The sequence below is a fragment of the Microcaecilia unicolor genome, chromosome 1 (genome assembly GCF_901765095.1).
Source record: "Microcaecilia unicolor chromosome 1, aMicUni1.1, whole genome shotgun sequence".
In the NCBI taxonomy this organism is placed as follows: Eukaryota; Metazoa; Chordata; class Amphibia; order Gymnophiona; family Siphonopidae; genus Microcaecilia; species Microcaecilia unicolor.
Window position 1 is genome coordinate 71,951,630 of NC_044031.1, and position 16,737 is coordinate 71,968,366.

Genomic DNA, 16,737 nt, shown 5'->3' on the forward strand with positions numbered 1-16,737 from the left:
ATACATGTTCAGGTCAGCAAGTCTCTCCTCGTATGGTTTGCAACTGAACACAATACTCCAAGTAGGGCCTCACCAATGACTTGTAGAGGGGCATCAACACCTCCTTTCTTCTGCTGGATATGCTCCTCTCTACGCAGCCTAGCATCCTTCTGGCCACTGCCATTGCCTTGTCACTTTGTTTCTTCACCTTTAGATCCTTAGACACCAACACCCCAAGGTCTCTCTCCTGAGTCGAGCTTACTAATCTCTCCCCTCCTATCCGATTTCTCTCTTTCGGGTTTCTGCACCCCAAATGCATCACTCTACACTTCTTGGCATTCAATTTTAACTATTATTACTCATAAAAACCACAAACTATTACTAGTGAACCTACAAACTTTAAGCGGTGTGATGATGCTATGTGTCGTTTTTTTTCTTTTTTAATATGCAATAGTGCTCAGTGATAGGGCATGTCCTGCAGGACTAATTCACAGTATAGACTGTTTTAGGTTGCCCATTGAAATCCAGTACTTTGAGTTTTGTGCATCCGCCCTTTGCCTTCGCCCTTATATCAAACTATACGGTGTGATGATCACTATTATATAGGTGGGCACCCATCTGGATATTGGAAACAATACCTCCATTCGTGAGCACTAGATCCAGCATCGTGGGTTCCGTTACCATTTGTCTGAGCAAGGCACTTTGACAGGCATCCACAATCTCCCTACTTCTTTCCAATTCCGCAGGCAGGATGTTCCAATCCATGTCAGATAAATTGAAATCACCCAACAGTAGCACCGCCCCTTTCATACCAATCTTTTGAATATCTTCTATCAGATCCTTGTCTAACTTCTCTGTTTGCGCAGGAGGTCTGTAGATAACCCCCGTGTGGATACAGGTTCTGTCTTCTCTTTCCAGGACAATCCATAAAGCTTCTTCTTTTCCCCAGGTTCCCCGCATTTCAGCCACTCTGATATTCTCTCTCACATACAGAGCCACTCCTCCACCTGTTCGGCCCTCTCTATCCTTCCTAAAAAGATTATAGCCCGGTTCAGTTACATCCCATTCATGGGAATCATTGAACCACATCCCACATCTCTGTAATAGCAACAATATCCAAGTTTCTTCAAACATCAGGGCTTGCAAGTCTTGAACTTTTTACCTAGACTACGAGCATTTGTGCACATTTATTTATTTATTGCATTTGTATCCCACATTCCCCCACCTATTTGCAGGCTCAATGTGGCTTACATAGATTTGTTAACATTGTTATTTCAGGATAGCAGATCAGATTCAGATAGTAATGTGTAGTGATTAGGAAGGGAAAAAGAAGAAGGAAGGGAGTGAAAAGGGTAGTTATAGAAGGTAAGTGTTCATAATTGAGTGAGTTGGTGAGGTGACTTAGTGAGGCTGTAGGTTCTCATTGTAGGCTTTGTTGAAGAAGAATGTATTCAGAGATTTTCGAAAGATAGTTGTTTCGTTGATTGCTTTCAAGTCTGTTGGTAATGCATTCCATAGCTGCATGCTCATGTAAGAGAAGGTAGAGGCATGCATCAGCTTGTATTTAAGTCCTTTGCAGCTGGGGTAGTGCAAGTTGCGAAATTTGCGGGATGATCTTGTGGCGTTTCTGGGAGGTAGGTCTACGAGGTTTAACATGTAGATTGGGGCGTCTGCGTGGATGATTTTGTGTACAATCGTGCAGATCTTGAACGCAATGCGTTCCTTAAGTGGGAGCCAGTGAAATGTCTCTCTTAGAGGTTTTGCACTTTCATATTTAGTTTTTCCAAATATGAGTCTGGCGGCCGTATTCTGGGCAGTTTGGAGTTTTTTGATTGTCTGCTCTTTGCACCCAGCGTACAGTGCATTGCAGTAGTCCAGATGACTTATTACCATTGACTGTACCAGGGTACGGAAGATGTATCTCAGGAAGTAAGGTTTTACTCTTTTGAGTTTCCACATGGTGTAGAACATCTTTTTTGTCGTGTTTTTCACGTGGGTATCAAGAGTGAGGTTTCGATCAAGGGTGACTCCCAGAATGTTCAAGTTTTGTGAGACAGGGAGGGAGCAGTATGGTGTGGTTATGGTGGTGAAGTTTTTTGTGTTATGTTGTGAGGTGAGTACGAGACATTGTGTTTTTTCTGCGTTAAGTTTTAGTTGGAATGCATCTGCCCAAGAGTGCATTATTTGGAGGCTTTGGTTGATCTCGTTGGTGATTTCATTTAGATCCTTAGTGAGTTTAGGTGGTTTTCTATATTTACATGACCTTTCCCTCTGCTATCATGTTTATTCTGGGGGTGACTTTCCGAAATCCCTCATTTCCTTTTGTCACTCCCACCCTCTAGTTTAAATGTCTAGAAACATACTGTCTGAATTTCTCTCCAAGGATCCCCATCACAGAAAGATGTAGCCCATCATTACAGTACAGCCTGTTATTTTTCCATGCATTACCCCATTCTCCTATGTATCTAAAACCTTCTTCTTTACAACAAGACTCAAGCCACTTATTGAATTCCTCAGTTTTGCGTACTTTCCTCTCCCCTCCCCCATGTAGGAATTACTTCAGAAAAAGCCACAGTCCTGTCCAGAATGTCCTTTCTATTTCTCAGTTCACACCTCTGATGTGTCCACTATCTGCAGTCTCCTCCTGATCTCTCCTCATGTCCAGTATCTGCACTCTCTTCCTATATACAGCTTGTCCCCATTTCCCTTTCTGTGTCTGACATCTTCCCAAGAAATATCCACAGCAGAAGCAGGAAGACACACTCTATGAAGATGCAAACAAAGAAGCCAAAGCAGGAGTAGAGGATGACATAGTGACCAGTCCACCAAGGCTTTATCTGACATTTTCCCTCCATTTTCCTATGTTCTCATAATGTCCAACAACTCCCTTTACAACCCCTCCCCTTGATCCAGCATCTGCCCTGTCTTTGACTCCCTTCTCCCCCATGTCCAACATCTCTCTTCAGTCTCCATATATTCCCCCAATGTCTAGCATTTTCTCCCCCTCCCCTCCTTGATCTGACAAATCTCTCCCTTCCTTCCCTCTTCTCCTTCAACCCTGTGATTTAAAATTTCTTTCTTCCTCCCCTCCACTCTTTGATTCAACATCTCTCCTTTCTTTCTTTCTTTCTTTCTTTCTTTCTTTCTTTCTTTCTTTCTTTCTTTCTTTCTTTCTTTCTTTCTTTCTTTCTTTCTTCTATCTCCTCCACCCTATGATCTGACATCTCTTATTCTCTCTTCTTTCCATCCCTCCCCTTTATCTCTCCACCCCATTCTCCAACATCTCTCCATCCTCCCTCCCATTTTCCAGCAGGTCTCCTTCCCCTTCCACCCTGGGGTCCAACATCCCTCCAACTCTCAATCCCTCCTTCCTCAAACTCTAGGTCTGGGTTTAACATCTCACCCTCCCCTCTGTCCCCCTCCCTGGGTCCAACATCTCTCCAGTGGTGTACCGAGGGCAGGGAGGTGGGAGCGGTCCACCCCAGGTGCATGCTGCAGGAAAGGTGCAGGAAGCAGCTGCACGGCTGTTGGCTCTGCCGTTTCCCTGCGCCCTCTGATGTTACTTTCTGTTCTGGGGCAGAGGGAGCAGGGAACCGGCTCCCAGCACCCCAGGAGGTAAGAGCAATTCACCGGGGGGGGGGGGGGGAGGTTGGAGGTGATGTGCTGGGGGGAATGATTCTGCACCTGGGGGGTGTCGCTGTACTGGGTGGGGGAGTTTACGCAGCAGCGATCTGCCCCAAGTGGCAGCTGACCAAGGAACACCACTGCATCTCATACCAGATCAGGTAAATTTCCCTTCTCTCTCTCTCTCGCCCAGCCCATTGGCCAGCTGCTGCCGGGGCTGTGTGTGAGAAGATAGTGTTGAAAAATACACTGGGGAGCTGCCAGATCCCACATATGATGGGGGAGGGGGCTGAGAGAGAGAGAGATTGTCGATCTGAGGTGGTAGAGATTTGGGCTCTGCAGGTGGACCAGGTGAGTCAGGCTTTGGGTGCCCTTCAAGCTTGGTGCACTGAACCAGTGCTCACCTGGCGCATGCCTTGAGCAGGCCGTGCTTCTGATTATGTAACAGTCCTTACCAGGGCTTTAGACCCTCTCTCAACTTCAGGAAATTTCTCTGTGCTAAAATGGTATTGTTTCTGGCCAAGTTGTTTGTTCCCAGGTAGATTATAAACTCAGTAGCAGAATCCTTACTTTCTTCTTTGATGATACTTACAGGCATATTTTCAAAGCACTTAGCCTCCCAAAGTTCCATAGAAACCTATGGAACTTAGCCTCCCAAAGTGCTTTGAAAATATGCCTCTTAGTATCACACGACCTTACCTAACACCTTCTACCTAAATTCCTCTTTCACCTCAGCTTATGATCGACTGTTTTCTTAAATCATGTAATGACGTTCTCATTTCCATACTCTGTAAGCCACATTGAGCCTGCAAAAAGGTGGGAAAATGTGGGGTACAAATACAATAAAATAAATAAATAAGGTTCATATTTCTTCTAGCTGATGATCTTAGAAGACATTTCACATTTGTGGGCTTTGGACTGTGTTTCTCAGTTCATTCCTGAAAAGGAGTCTCCCAACAGTACTCATTTTATCTTTTGATTTGTCGTATCAGTGCCTTGGGGATTTTGTGTATATCTTTCATCATCTCTTGCACTAATTTGGATTCCATTTTAGAGCTGTCATAATTTTTTAATGCAGCAAAGGCATTTTGTATTGGTATCTTTAGCACTGTGGGTCTCTTTGTCATAGGTTGTATTCTTCAACAGCCCACTGTAGCCCATCTATTCCTGATTGTTTTATTCTTTGTGGGAATAGTGACTACTTATTAAGGTTCTTATTGGTGGAGAAGATTCTGTTAATTGCAGCAAACTCCTCCTTGAGCTCATCCAATTCATTTTTCAATGCAGTGAGCTGGAGACGGGGCAAGATCTAAGCCTCCAAATGGTCTTTCCAAGATAAATCGCCACAGTTACTACGTTCAATAAAAATCATTTTTATAGTTTGGCTAAATGTATGATAGTTTTAGCATAATCAAGTGTAGCAAAACTACTTGAAATATTAAGTAATTAAGTGTTAATGTGTCTCAGGAAGACTACATAGAAATTTAGACCATAGGGTGAGAGGCTGGAGAAGGATGAAAGGGAATTTAAATCAGCAGAAACAAATAGCAGTTTTAGTAACAAGCAGCTGACCTGCGGGCTAGAGGCCATTAGCGCCAGACTAGCGCCCGCACTTGCTCTTGCAAAATGTTCAGAGCCAGCGAGTGTGTGAAAAAACAAGCTTGCTGGCTCTGAATGCTAATAGCATGCAAATGCATTCTAAACAGGGCCATTAATATTCCCCAGTGTTCAGCGGCCAGCGTGCCGTGTGCCAAACAAGGACACTGCTCCCGCGGCAAACCCTATGCCAGCTTGGAGCTGGTGTTATGGTCTGCCAGGGCATTGGGGAGGAATGGGGAAACTGTTTAGCATGCATTCGCATGCTTTCAGGCCCCCTACACTCCAAACTCAAGGTCCTGGAGGTTCGATGGATCTCTAACCCCCCCCCCCCCCCCCCCCCCCACACACACACACAAAACGTGAATACAGAACTCTGGTGGGTCAGTGGGAACCTTGCTAGGCTTGACCTGGCCTGGCCCCCCTACCGAAAGCTAGCCCTGAGGGTCTAGCATCATCCCCTCATACCGTAAAAGAAAGACTCCAGTCTCAAACAGGAGGAGGGATGAGAGCTGTGGTAGGGAGACTCAATGGGCCATTCTAGTCTTTCTCTGTCATCATTTACTGTGATATTATATGTTTTTCATCCCACTGTTTGCCGTTTTTATGCTATACAGAAGGATAAATTATCCAATTACTCAATACCTGTTTGAAGCCTCAGCTCTGTCTTTACAGATATATATAGAAGAGAAAACATTTAGCATCCCAACAAATCCCAGGTGGATCATCGAGCAGGAGACCAAGCTATGAATCACTCTAGTGCCTCTTGCTTAGCAACACAGAACATCCTAATCTTCAGAGCTTTAAGGCTCAACTTGAAGCATTTTTTTTGTATTATTTTGTATTTGACTATGGGGCTCAAGTAGCAGATGGATGTTTTTTGCCAAAATGTCCAAATTGCTATTTTCGAAACCAATTTTTGAGATATTTTTCTATGCAGTGTGTCCAAATCACAAGGTGGCATTTTGGGGGTGGGATTTGGGCGTTCCCAAAAGTGGATGTTTTTCTCCCATAATGGAACAGAGCAAAAATGTCCAGGGCTAAAAGTTAGACATTTTGTTCTAGACCTGTTTCAGTCACAACTAAGTCATAAAAATGTGCCCTAAATGACCAAATGACCACTGGAGGGATTGAGGTATGACCCCCTCCCACCCCCCAAAGATGTGAAAAAAACAGTACATATCAGCTCTTTGATAGCTTCAGATGTTATGTCAGTCCTGTTAGAGCATCAAGCAGGTCCCTGGAGTAGCCTAGTGATCAGTGCAGTGCACTGTAGAGAAGGGAACCCAGGCTCAGTGGCTTGGCAGGGGGGGCTGCCACCTGGGGTGGGGCAGTTCACCATTGCACCCCCTCCCGGGTGCAGCACGATGACATCCCCCCCCCTCGGCGCATCGAGACCCCCCCGACCAACTCCCACACCCTACCTTTAAAAAGAATATTGGAATCCGAGGCGAGGCGCAGCGCCTCGCGCCTGCCCTGCACATAAAAGAAATGTGGACCGTTGGGCCTTCCCTCGCTCTATCTGTCCCGCCCTTGTGGAAATAGGAAGTTGCGTCAGTGGAGGGCGGGACAGATAGAGCGAGGGAAGGCCCGATGGTCCCCATTTCTTTTACGTGCAGGCGCGGGGCGCTGCGCCTCGCCTCGGATTCCGATATTCTTTTTAAAGGTAGGGTGCAGGAGTTGGTCGGGGGGGGGGGGTGTCCATGCGCCGGGGGGGGGGGGAGCGGGCAGGGAGCACCCCCCCTGAGCTGACACCCGGGGCGGACCGCCCCCTGCCCCCCGCCCCCCGCCCCCCCCCTTGCTACGCCACTGCCCAGGCTCATATCCAACTCTAACTGTTACACCTGTGGTGGAAAGTATGAGCCCTCCAAAACCCACCAAAAGTCTTCTGTACCCACATGTAAGTGACACCTGCATGCATAAAGACTATAGTAGTGGTGTACAGTAGGGTACAGTAGGTTTTTGGTGGGTTTTGGAGGGCTAGTGGCGACATGTGTACCTGGGACCTTTTATATGAAATCCACTGCTCTGGGTTATCAAAAAAAAAAAAGAAAGAAAAAAAGGCCCTAACCCCCCTCCCCCTGAACAAGTAAAGTTTTCCTGGTGGCCCAGTGGCCTTCTCCCCAGGCATGGGGGCATGGGGGTTGGAGGTCCAATGGACCTATAGCCCCCTTAACCCCCGACACCAAAATTAACCCTCCCTGGTGGCCCAGTGGGCAACCTTACCCCCCTCCCCACATGCTTTCCACCCGCCCTGGTAGTCTAACATCCCCTGAACCCCCTGTACCTTGTAGTGACAGCCTTATATGGTAGGTAAGCCATTTTGAAGGTGGCACTGGAAGGGGGAGGGAGTGCTACTACTTACTACTTCCTCTCTCACTACAAGATATGGGAGGGTTCAGGGGACACTAGGCTACCAGGGCAGGTGTGTGTGTGTGGGGGTTAGAGTTGCCCACTGGGCCACCAGGGAGTTTATGTTTTGTGTTGGGGGGGTTAGGGGGGTTAGAGGTCAACTGGACCTCTAGCCTTCCCATGTCCAGGGGTGGGAGCAAGATGGCTACTGGGCCACCAGGGAAACTTTACTTGTTCAGGGGTGCGGGGGCCTGCAAGCATGCAAATACATACTGGACAGGGCTCCTCATTCCTCCCCAATGCTCGTCAACCTCTAACACAGCTCTGAACTGGTGTAGGATTTGCTGCGGGAGCAGCGCCAATGATTGACATGCTGCCCGCTGAACATTGGGGAGGAATAGTAAATGCCCCGTTTAGCATGCACTTGCATGCTACTTGTGGTCAAAGCCTATGAGAGCATTGAATTTTTGCCACCCAAATGCATGACCCTGCATGTTTTTTGCATTAAATCTTAGCTACCAAGCCTTAGACCATTCCTTAACTTTCTCTAGATCCCTTATGTCTTCCACACCTAGGCTGTTGCATAGAGGGAAAGTGAAACACTTTAATGATTTATATTATAGATTTCTCATTTCAGATTTTGATTCACAGAGCGATCTTTATTCCCAACAAGTAGTGGGGTTACTGTATTTGTGATAAGATTAGCAAAGCGGTTTGAGTATAAGAAGAAAAAATGTGAGCACTTTTATTGATTTTATTTATGGCTTTTTAAATTAACTCACTTTTTGCATACAGCATGAATAAGTCAGTATGATAAGTTCTGTCTCACAGATTCTTATTTTGGGATTTTGAATGGCAGAGCATTCCTGTTTCCTGATAAGAGGGCGGAATCATGGTTCTAATGCAGTGCTTTGTATTTTAGCTGTAAGAGTTAATCGGTGTGTAAATGTGAGCATATGTATGTATTTTATGTGCATATTTTACTATTTTCATAATGCAATATTATCATCTATATTTATGTTTATTTTTATGCACTTTGGAATATTATTCTCTTTGCAAGCGGTACATTCACTTTAGGACAGTGCCACACATCTCATGTGGAAGTTTTCACAGGTTTATGATTGTTTTATCACGCTTGAGTTAACACTTATGCAATGCGATGCATTTCACTTTCACTACATTGATAATGATGAACAATGATGCTACTTTCTCACCACAGTCACTTTTTGTTGTCTATTTTTAATTTTTCATCCTTGATTTTAATTAGCAACTTCTTTTCAGTGACCATGCTGAAAGGTTCTTTTATATGGACATTGATTTTTGTTGCAGTGAGCTTGGAAGCATTTTTTAAGCATGTCTCTCCATAAACACGTTTTTTTGGACCACATTCTGGCAGCAATATCTCAAGACAGTGTGTTTATTATTGTTGTCTTTTGAATATATTTCTATTTTCCATATATCATCAATGGGAATTCATCAGAAATGTTTTAAGGTTTTTGAACAGGAAGTTTTGTTAGAGGTGGGGCGGACTGCGGCAGAGGAAGAGTGCCTAGGAGGCCAAAGGCAGCATGTTTGAATTACTGTTGCGCCGGCAACCCTTCAAAGAAAAAACATTTTAAAGTGAGATTATTATTATTATTACATTTGTATCCCGCGCTTTCCCACTCAAAGCAGGTTCAATGCGGCTTACACAGTAAAAGGAATACAGAATATTATCAGAGGGTAAAAGTTAAGTATATCAGAATAAAAGACGAGATGAATAGGTAGAAATAGGCAATGGGGAGGGGAGTAAGGTGGGAGATGTAGTCAGGTCAATGTTCATGTTCTTTTGTGTAGGCCTGTCTCCCCAGGGTGCAGTCCATGGCCTCCTCCCCCGAGACCGAACCCAGCCCCAGGCGTCACTCCCAGGGACCGGTCAACAGACCCTCCTCTGGTCAGGTTCATGGAAATAAGAATGAATTTGAAACAAAACATACCAGATAGAAGAAAATAAGTTACTTTCCTCTTCTCCTTGTTACTGAGGGAAACTCACAATCAGGAAGGTGAGGGAGATGCCAGACGGGGGTGGAAAGAAGGGGAAGACAAGCAAACCCATAGGGTCCCCCTGGAGCTATGGGGCCCAGGGCAGCTGCCCTATTTGCACCCCCCCTCCCCCCAGTGCTGGCCCTGAGGGTTAGCCATGTAAATGTCCACAATACTTATAGTAATTGAAAATACATTTATACCTAAAAGTCTATGCCCATTAAGACCAAAAGTTTTAATGTGAAGAAAAGACAATCTGAAAAATATTAACATAACAAAATGTGTACAATGTTTTAGTATGTATTTAGTATGTTTCCACTGAAACATTAAAGTATATAATTACAGGGCTCGATATTCAAAGTGATTTAAGCCAGTCAGGGATGAGCTGGGGCTTATGTAGGTGCTGACAATATGTAGCTGAGGCCCGCATAAGTTAAGCGGGTGAATTTAGGACAGCTCAAAACTTATCTTATTCAGTCCCCAACTGAATATCGGGCCAGGACCCACATAAAAATAAAATTATTTTCCTCCTTCCCTCCCACCTCAAAATGGCTGCCAGTAACCTCTTGCAGTACCGCGAGGTTGCTGTGAGATGTTGTGGCAGCCATTTTGAGGAACCTGCTGCTAGAAGCAGGAGCAAGGGCACTTCATTTCTGCCCCCGATACCCTGTGGACCACCTGGGAGGTCAGGTAGGGCCTGGGGGGGGGAGAGGGAATGCTGACTGGGAGGGAACGTTTGTTGGGGGGGGGGGTACCACCACACATCAGGGGGGCTGGGAGGGGGCCGACAGACCTTGTCAGAGGTCGGGAAAGGGGAAAAGAGAATTTTTAAAGTGCAAGTCCTGTCCCAATATTCAGCTGGAGCCCGTAATTCTGATGCAGGCCCTGGCTGAATATCACTGGGCCTGCATAAGCTCCGGCAGCCAGCTAACCAGCCCACCCTCAATTAGCCCCCCCCCCCCCTTTGATATTCAGTGCCAGTGCCCAAACATGAGCTGGCACTGAATATTGGGGGCTAAACTAGTCGGCAATGGTGTTCAAAAAAAAATGCTTATCGCCATCAACTGAATATTGTGGGGACAGTGTCTAATTTTATTTGAGAGTTTCCTCAGAGGCAAAAAAATGTATGAGTATGAAGTTTGCATTTGATAAACTAAGGGGCCCTTTTACAAGAAGGTAGTCTGCTTTTTTCTTTTTGACTCCAAAGCTTTAGAATGACCTGCCACCACTGATCGGATTGAAGCAGATTGTGTAGGTAATTTTGGAAACCACCGAGGTAATTAGGTGGAATATAAATTAACATAAATAAATAAATAGATTTAAGTCCCGGCTTAAAGCTCACTATTTTCAGCAAACATTTGTTTTTCTCTCCCTACAACTGGTTAGGGTGGTGTCTACTGTAAATGGAGATAAAGGATGGTGTATCCCTGTGTGACTGATTTCTTGTATGTATGACGTGTGCTACTTCTTTTCTATTTGATATTGCATTCTTCTGTTAATTTTAAGATATATATTACTTTGCTGTAAACCGCTGTGATCTGGTGTGTCAGTAACATCGGTATATCAAGTGTATTAATAAACATAAACATAAACCTTAGTGCAAGTTACGTAAGTACATAAGTATTGCCATACTGGGACAGACCGAAGGTCCATCAAGCCCAGCATCCTGTTTCCAACAGTGGCCATTTCAGGTCACAAGTACCTGGCAAGATCCCAAAAAAGTAAAATACATTTTATGCAGCTTATCCTAGAAATAAGCAGTGGATGTTCTCTAAGTCTATTTTAATAATGGTCTATGGACTTTTCCTTTAGGAAGCCAGCCAAACCTTTTTTAAACTCCGCTAAGCTAACCACTTTTACCACATTCTCTGGTATCAAATTCCAGAGTTTAATTACACGTTGAGTGAAGAAAACTTTTCTCCAATTCGTTTTAAATTTTGACATTAATGGACATTAGCGTGCACTGAGTGCCATAAGGCCCATAAGTATAAAATAGGATGCACAGCATTTAACATGTGTTAAGCGTTAGTAAAAGGCCCTAAGATGGTTGATGGCAATTGTAAATGGAACAGTACTGTCTGTCTCTCTGCACATCATTGTCTTCCTCTTGTAGATATGCTGGGAACTAGAGCTGTACCGAATAGCATATTTTACTTTTCAGCTGAATTTGAATACCGAATACGAATAATGGGCATTGAGCTTTAACATAACAAATAATAAAAGAAGCAACATGAAATCAGAAATCTAGTGTTTATTTCAATAGGAGTTAGTACAGTAGAGCCCCAGAATATTCGTATTTGTATTTAAATCACTATTCGGCTGAATATGAATAATCTATTTGGGGCATTATTCAGGATCAAATCGAAAACGGATATTCAGTACAGCCCCACTGGGAACAGAGCTTCCTTTCCATGTATTCTTCACAGCTAGTCAGCATATATATATTCTTAACCATGCATATATTGATGGGTTTTTTTTTCAGGTATTGCAGTTAGAGAGTCAGCCAAAGTTGGCGATGAAACCCAGAGGAGGCTCACGAAAGGAGTTGATGACCTTGACTTTTTCATAGGGGATGAAGCCGTAGATAAACCAACATATGCCACTAAGGTAAGAACATGCAAAGAGACCATTCCAGGTGCACAGAAATGAACCTTTAATAATGTTATGTATCAGTTTGGTTGACATAGTAACATAGTAGATGACGGCAGAAAAAGACCTGCATGGTCCATCCAGTCTGCCCAAGACAAACTCATATGTGTATACCTTACCTTGAATTGAATTTGTACCTGTCCTTTTCAGGGCACAGACCATATAAGTCTGCCCAGCAGTATTTCCCGCCTCCCAACCACCAGTCCCGCCTCCCATCACCGGCTCTGGCACAGACCGTATAAGTCTGCCCTCCCCTATCCTTGCTTCCCAACCACCACCCCCTCTTCCCCCCACCTGCTCCGCCACCCAATTTCAGCTAAGCTTCTGAGGATCCATTCCTTCTGCACAGGATTCCTCTATGCATATCCCATGCATGTTTGAACTCTGTTACCGTTTTCATCTCCACCACCTCCCGCGGGAGGGCATTCCAAGTGTTCACCACCCTCTCCGTGAAAAAATACTTCCTGACATATTTCCTGAGTCTACCCCCCTTCAATCTCATTTCATGTCCTCTCGTTCTACCGCCTTCCCATCTCCGGAAAAGATTCGTTTGCGGATTAATACCATTCAAATATTTGAACGTCTGTATCATATCACCCCTGTTCCTCCTTTCCTCCAGGGTGTACATGTTCAGGTCAGCAAGCCTCTCTTCATACGTCTTGGAACGTAAATCCCATACCATCCTCGTAGCTTTTCTTTGCACTGCTTCCATTTTTTTAACATCCTTCGCAAGATACGGCCTCCAAAACTGAACACAATACTCCAGGTGGGGCCTCACCAACGTCTTATACAGGGGCATTAAAACCTCCTTTCTTCTGCTGGTCACTCCTCTCTCTATACAGCCTAGCAATCTTCTAGCTACGGCCACCGCCTTGTCGCACTGTTTCGTCGCCTTCAGGTCCTCAGATACTATCACCCCAAGATCCCTCTCCCCGTCCATACCTATCAGACTCTCCCCGCCTAACACATACGTCTCCCTTGGATTTCTACTCCCTAAGTGCATCACTTTGCATTTCTTCGCATTGAATTTTAATTGCCAAACGTTAGACCATGTTAGACATGTCCTTTTAAAGGAATCCTGTGCCGAAGGAATGGATCCTCAGGAGCTTAGTCAAGATCGGGAGGCGGGGCTGGTGGTTGGGAGGCGGGGATAGGGCTGGGCGGACTTATACGGTCTGTGCCAGAGCCGGTGGTGGGAAGCAGGACTGGTGGTTGGGAGGCGGGGATAGTGCTGGATAGACGTGTACGGTCTGTGCCAGAGCCGGTGGTTGGGAGGCAGGGCTGGTGGTGGGGAGGTGAGGATAGTGCTGGGCAGACTTATATGGTCTGTGCCTGTGCCAGAGCCGGTGGTTGGGAGGTGTGGTTGGGAGGCGGGGATAGTGCGGGGCAGACTTATACGGTCTGTGCCCTGAAGAGCACAGGTACAAATCAAAGTAGGGTATACACAAAAAGCAGCAAATATGAGTTATCTTGTTGGGCAGACTGGATGGACCGTGCAGGTCTTTTTCTGCCGTCATCTACTATGTTACTATGTAAAAAGAAAATCCTAAAACTCAGAAACTGGAACTTGGCAAGTGCAGAGAACTTGCTCCTTCCTTGATTCCATATGGAGGATATTAGGGTACCTCGTTTTCCTGCAGCAAATGTCAAATAGGTTTAGCAGAAGAAGAAAGAATAGCTGACGTTGGCACCTATGATATAACCCTAAATACACAGAGGGAAAATGTAAACATTTTGTAAACACAAAAATGTAAAAGATGTATATTTCTCAATTTATCATTATAACCAACTTTCTCTTGTGTAGTCACCCAGAGCGACTCCTTAAGTAATTGTTTTTAGTCTTGATTGACTTATAACCACATGACTTCCTTTGTTTGCTTTATCCTTTTAAATGGCTGCCTGCAGTGTGTTGGAGTAAATAGGTTGTTTTTGATGTCACAAGACAAATGCTGCTGTATTTGCTCTGTGCTATTTACAATATATGGCTGTTCTTATCTCTCTGCCTTATGAGCTATAAACACACATTGGAGGCTTAGCCAAACACAAAATAGTTTACAAGCACCAGCCAGATTACCCAGTGGCATTGTGTGCTGTAACCCGAGTCTCTCTCGATAGCTCAGGTTCCATCTGGGCCACAGAGCACAGTTTTACTTTTTACCACCACCAGATGTGTCATGGTCCACACATACCACACTCACAGTTCCAGTTCACCTACCAGTGGTGTAGCCCACCCAACAGTAGCACACGTTTAGTGGTAGCTGGTGGGATCCCAAGCTCGGCCAGCTGAAGCCTTCTTCCTGATGGTAACGAAAATGCTACTCTCCATGATACCGGCACCTGCTTATGTTCAGTTTTCAGCGCATGCCTGCTACAGACTGCCAAGGTGGAAAGAAGCGCTTTCCCACCAGCTGAGATTTTTTGGGTGGTGGTTGGGGGGGGAGGGAGAACAATTGGTGCACACCCAGTGCTTCCCTAGGCCCACCCAAAATCTGTTGTCTGGTTACGCCCCTGTCACCTACAGTCAAACTTGGGAGTGGGTCAATGGTCCGGAATAGCGATCCGGGGTGTTGGCTACTTGAGAACTATGATGCTGCTTTACTTTCAGTCCGGGAACAAGCATTCTCACTCTCGCACCAAAAACCACTCCGCACTCCAGGAGTTTGATTTAAATGCAAACCAACTTTACTGGAACTTCTACAACCAGCAGTCAACATTTCAAGCTCTTTATATACACAGTTCTATTCATGATATTCTTGACCTCTTTTCTTCCCTCTCCAGGTAATTCACATTTGTAAATATTTACATCCCTCCTGTCCTTTACCCGTCCTTTCCTGACAGGAGTAAATCCAAGGCTGTTTCCAACACTTCTAATTTTCAGTCCAATTCTTGCAGGCACAGACCCTTTAGGCTGTTCTTTTTCCAGCAGTTCACCTCTCAGGGCTACACTCCAGCCTTGGGCAGGCTTCCCCAGACCTAATCCCACTTCAAGGCAGGAATCCCCTCATCCATCTGAAGCTCCTTCTCCTTCTCTGTTGCCACTTATTAGGCAACAGCATCTATTATAATCAGCCTGTATTTATTTCTCACACTCCAGGATCCCCCAATACTCTCTACAACTTCTTTTATTAAACTCCTGTTGTGTCTGTGCTTTCCTCGCCCTCTGGTGGCCAGAACGGGTGGCTGCTGTGGACCATCACCCGTTCCAGATTTTGGCTGAGTCCGGTCCGGATCTTCCAGGCTGTCGGGTTTGCTTGTGTTGTTTGAGCCTGCACAGCACCTGTAGCTGCCTGGTGATTGTAGCAGCTGAGTCTCAACTGCTTCTGGGCTTATTAGCCATCTTGAAACATTTCTGCTTGCCTTTGCATTGCGTCTTAGGCCCTGGTATGTGGGTGCTGGTGCACTTCTGCCTGAGAGACTTTGTTTGGACCTGATTCTGCTTTTGCTGGTTTCTTGCCTTTTGAACCTTTGCCTAGACCTGGACTTTGCTTTGCTTGCCGCCTGCCTTTTGATCCTTTGCCTGGACCTGTCTTCTGCTTGCTGGCTGACTGCCTAGAGACCTTGCCTGGAGTTGCCGATACGTTAGCTCTGCCTTGTCATTGGTGTGGGGTGGTTTTGCCTGCCGCTCCTCGGCAGTGGCCCAAGGGCTCACAAACCTGTTTCCAGCTTTGTAAACGTGACAACTCCAAACTCAACCCCTGCTGTCACTCTCTACAGGGAAACATGTTCTCTTTGCAACTTATTTCAACACCACTCCCTTGGGCTGGACTTCCTCCCATCCAGGAACATCCCAACTCTCCAGCCCAGTGCTCCCCCCCAGGGCCGCTGAAAACCCCAACACAGTATTACTCATATCATGGGATATTACGCTGCCATGCAAATTATATACAGATACCTTTTTTTGTACGTGGGGCAATGGAGGGTTAAGTGACTTGCCCAGAGTCACAAGGAGCTGCAGTGGGCATTGTACTGAGTTTCCATGATTTTTCACGCTGTTGCACTAACCATTAGTCTACTCCTCCATGGTCTTGGATTAATCTTCTGCTTCTTGGGCTGGCAGTAGCCAAGAGTAATGCAGATGCTGCTGTCATAGGTCTTCGATCAGAGGTTCCCAAACTGTAGCTTGCAACCCCAAATGGGTTTGTGAAACCACATTTGGGATTGTGTCCTGAGTGGGCACTCTATAGGATGCCATCCTCTTTTGCCTGGAGGTCATACACTTTCTGTGGTCACAGCCACAAAAAGATCGGTGAGTGCTGTCTTGGAGGGAATTCTTACCCTTGTGCAACAGCAGAGACGCCAAGGATGACCCATCCCAAAGCTGTAATTTATCACCACTATGCTGGAGATTAAAGGCCAATGAGTGAGGTTTTTCTCGTGGGTTCCAGCGGTGACTAAAACCAGTTCTGACAGAAGCATATTCCAAAAACTGGCATATTCTAATACATAGAACATAAAATTCTTCTTCTTTTTTTTTTTTTTACCTATGTTGTCTGCTCATTATTTTTCTGATGTTGT

General features: G+C 45.4%; 1 protein-coding gene across 2 annotated transcripts in view; it reads left to right on the top strand.

Moving 5' to 3' along the window:
* ACTR3B (actin related protein 3B) overlaps positions 1-16,737 on the top strand; it is a 136,050-nt gene that overhangs the window by 18,758 nt on the left and 100,555 nt on the right. For both annotated transcript variants that reach the window (XM_030198436.1, XM_030198426.1), the window contains exon 3: positions 12,056-12,180. In XM_030198436.1, the coding sequence (XP_030054296.1) occupies positions 12,056-12,180 (125 nt within the window). The remainder of the gene's footprint in view (positions 1-12,055; positions 12,181-16,737) is intronic.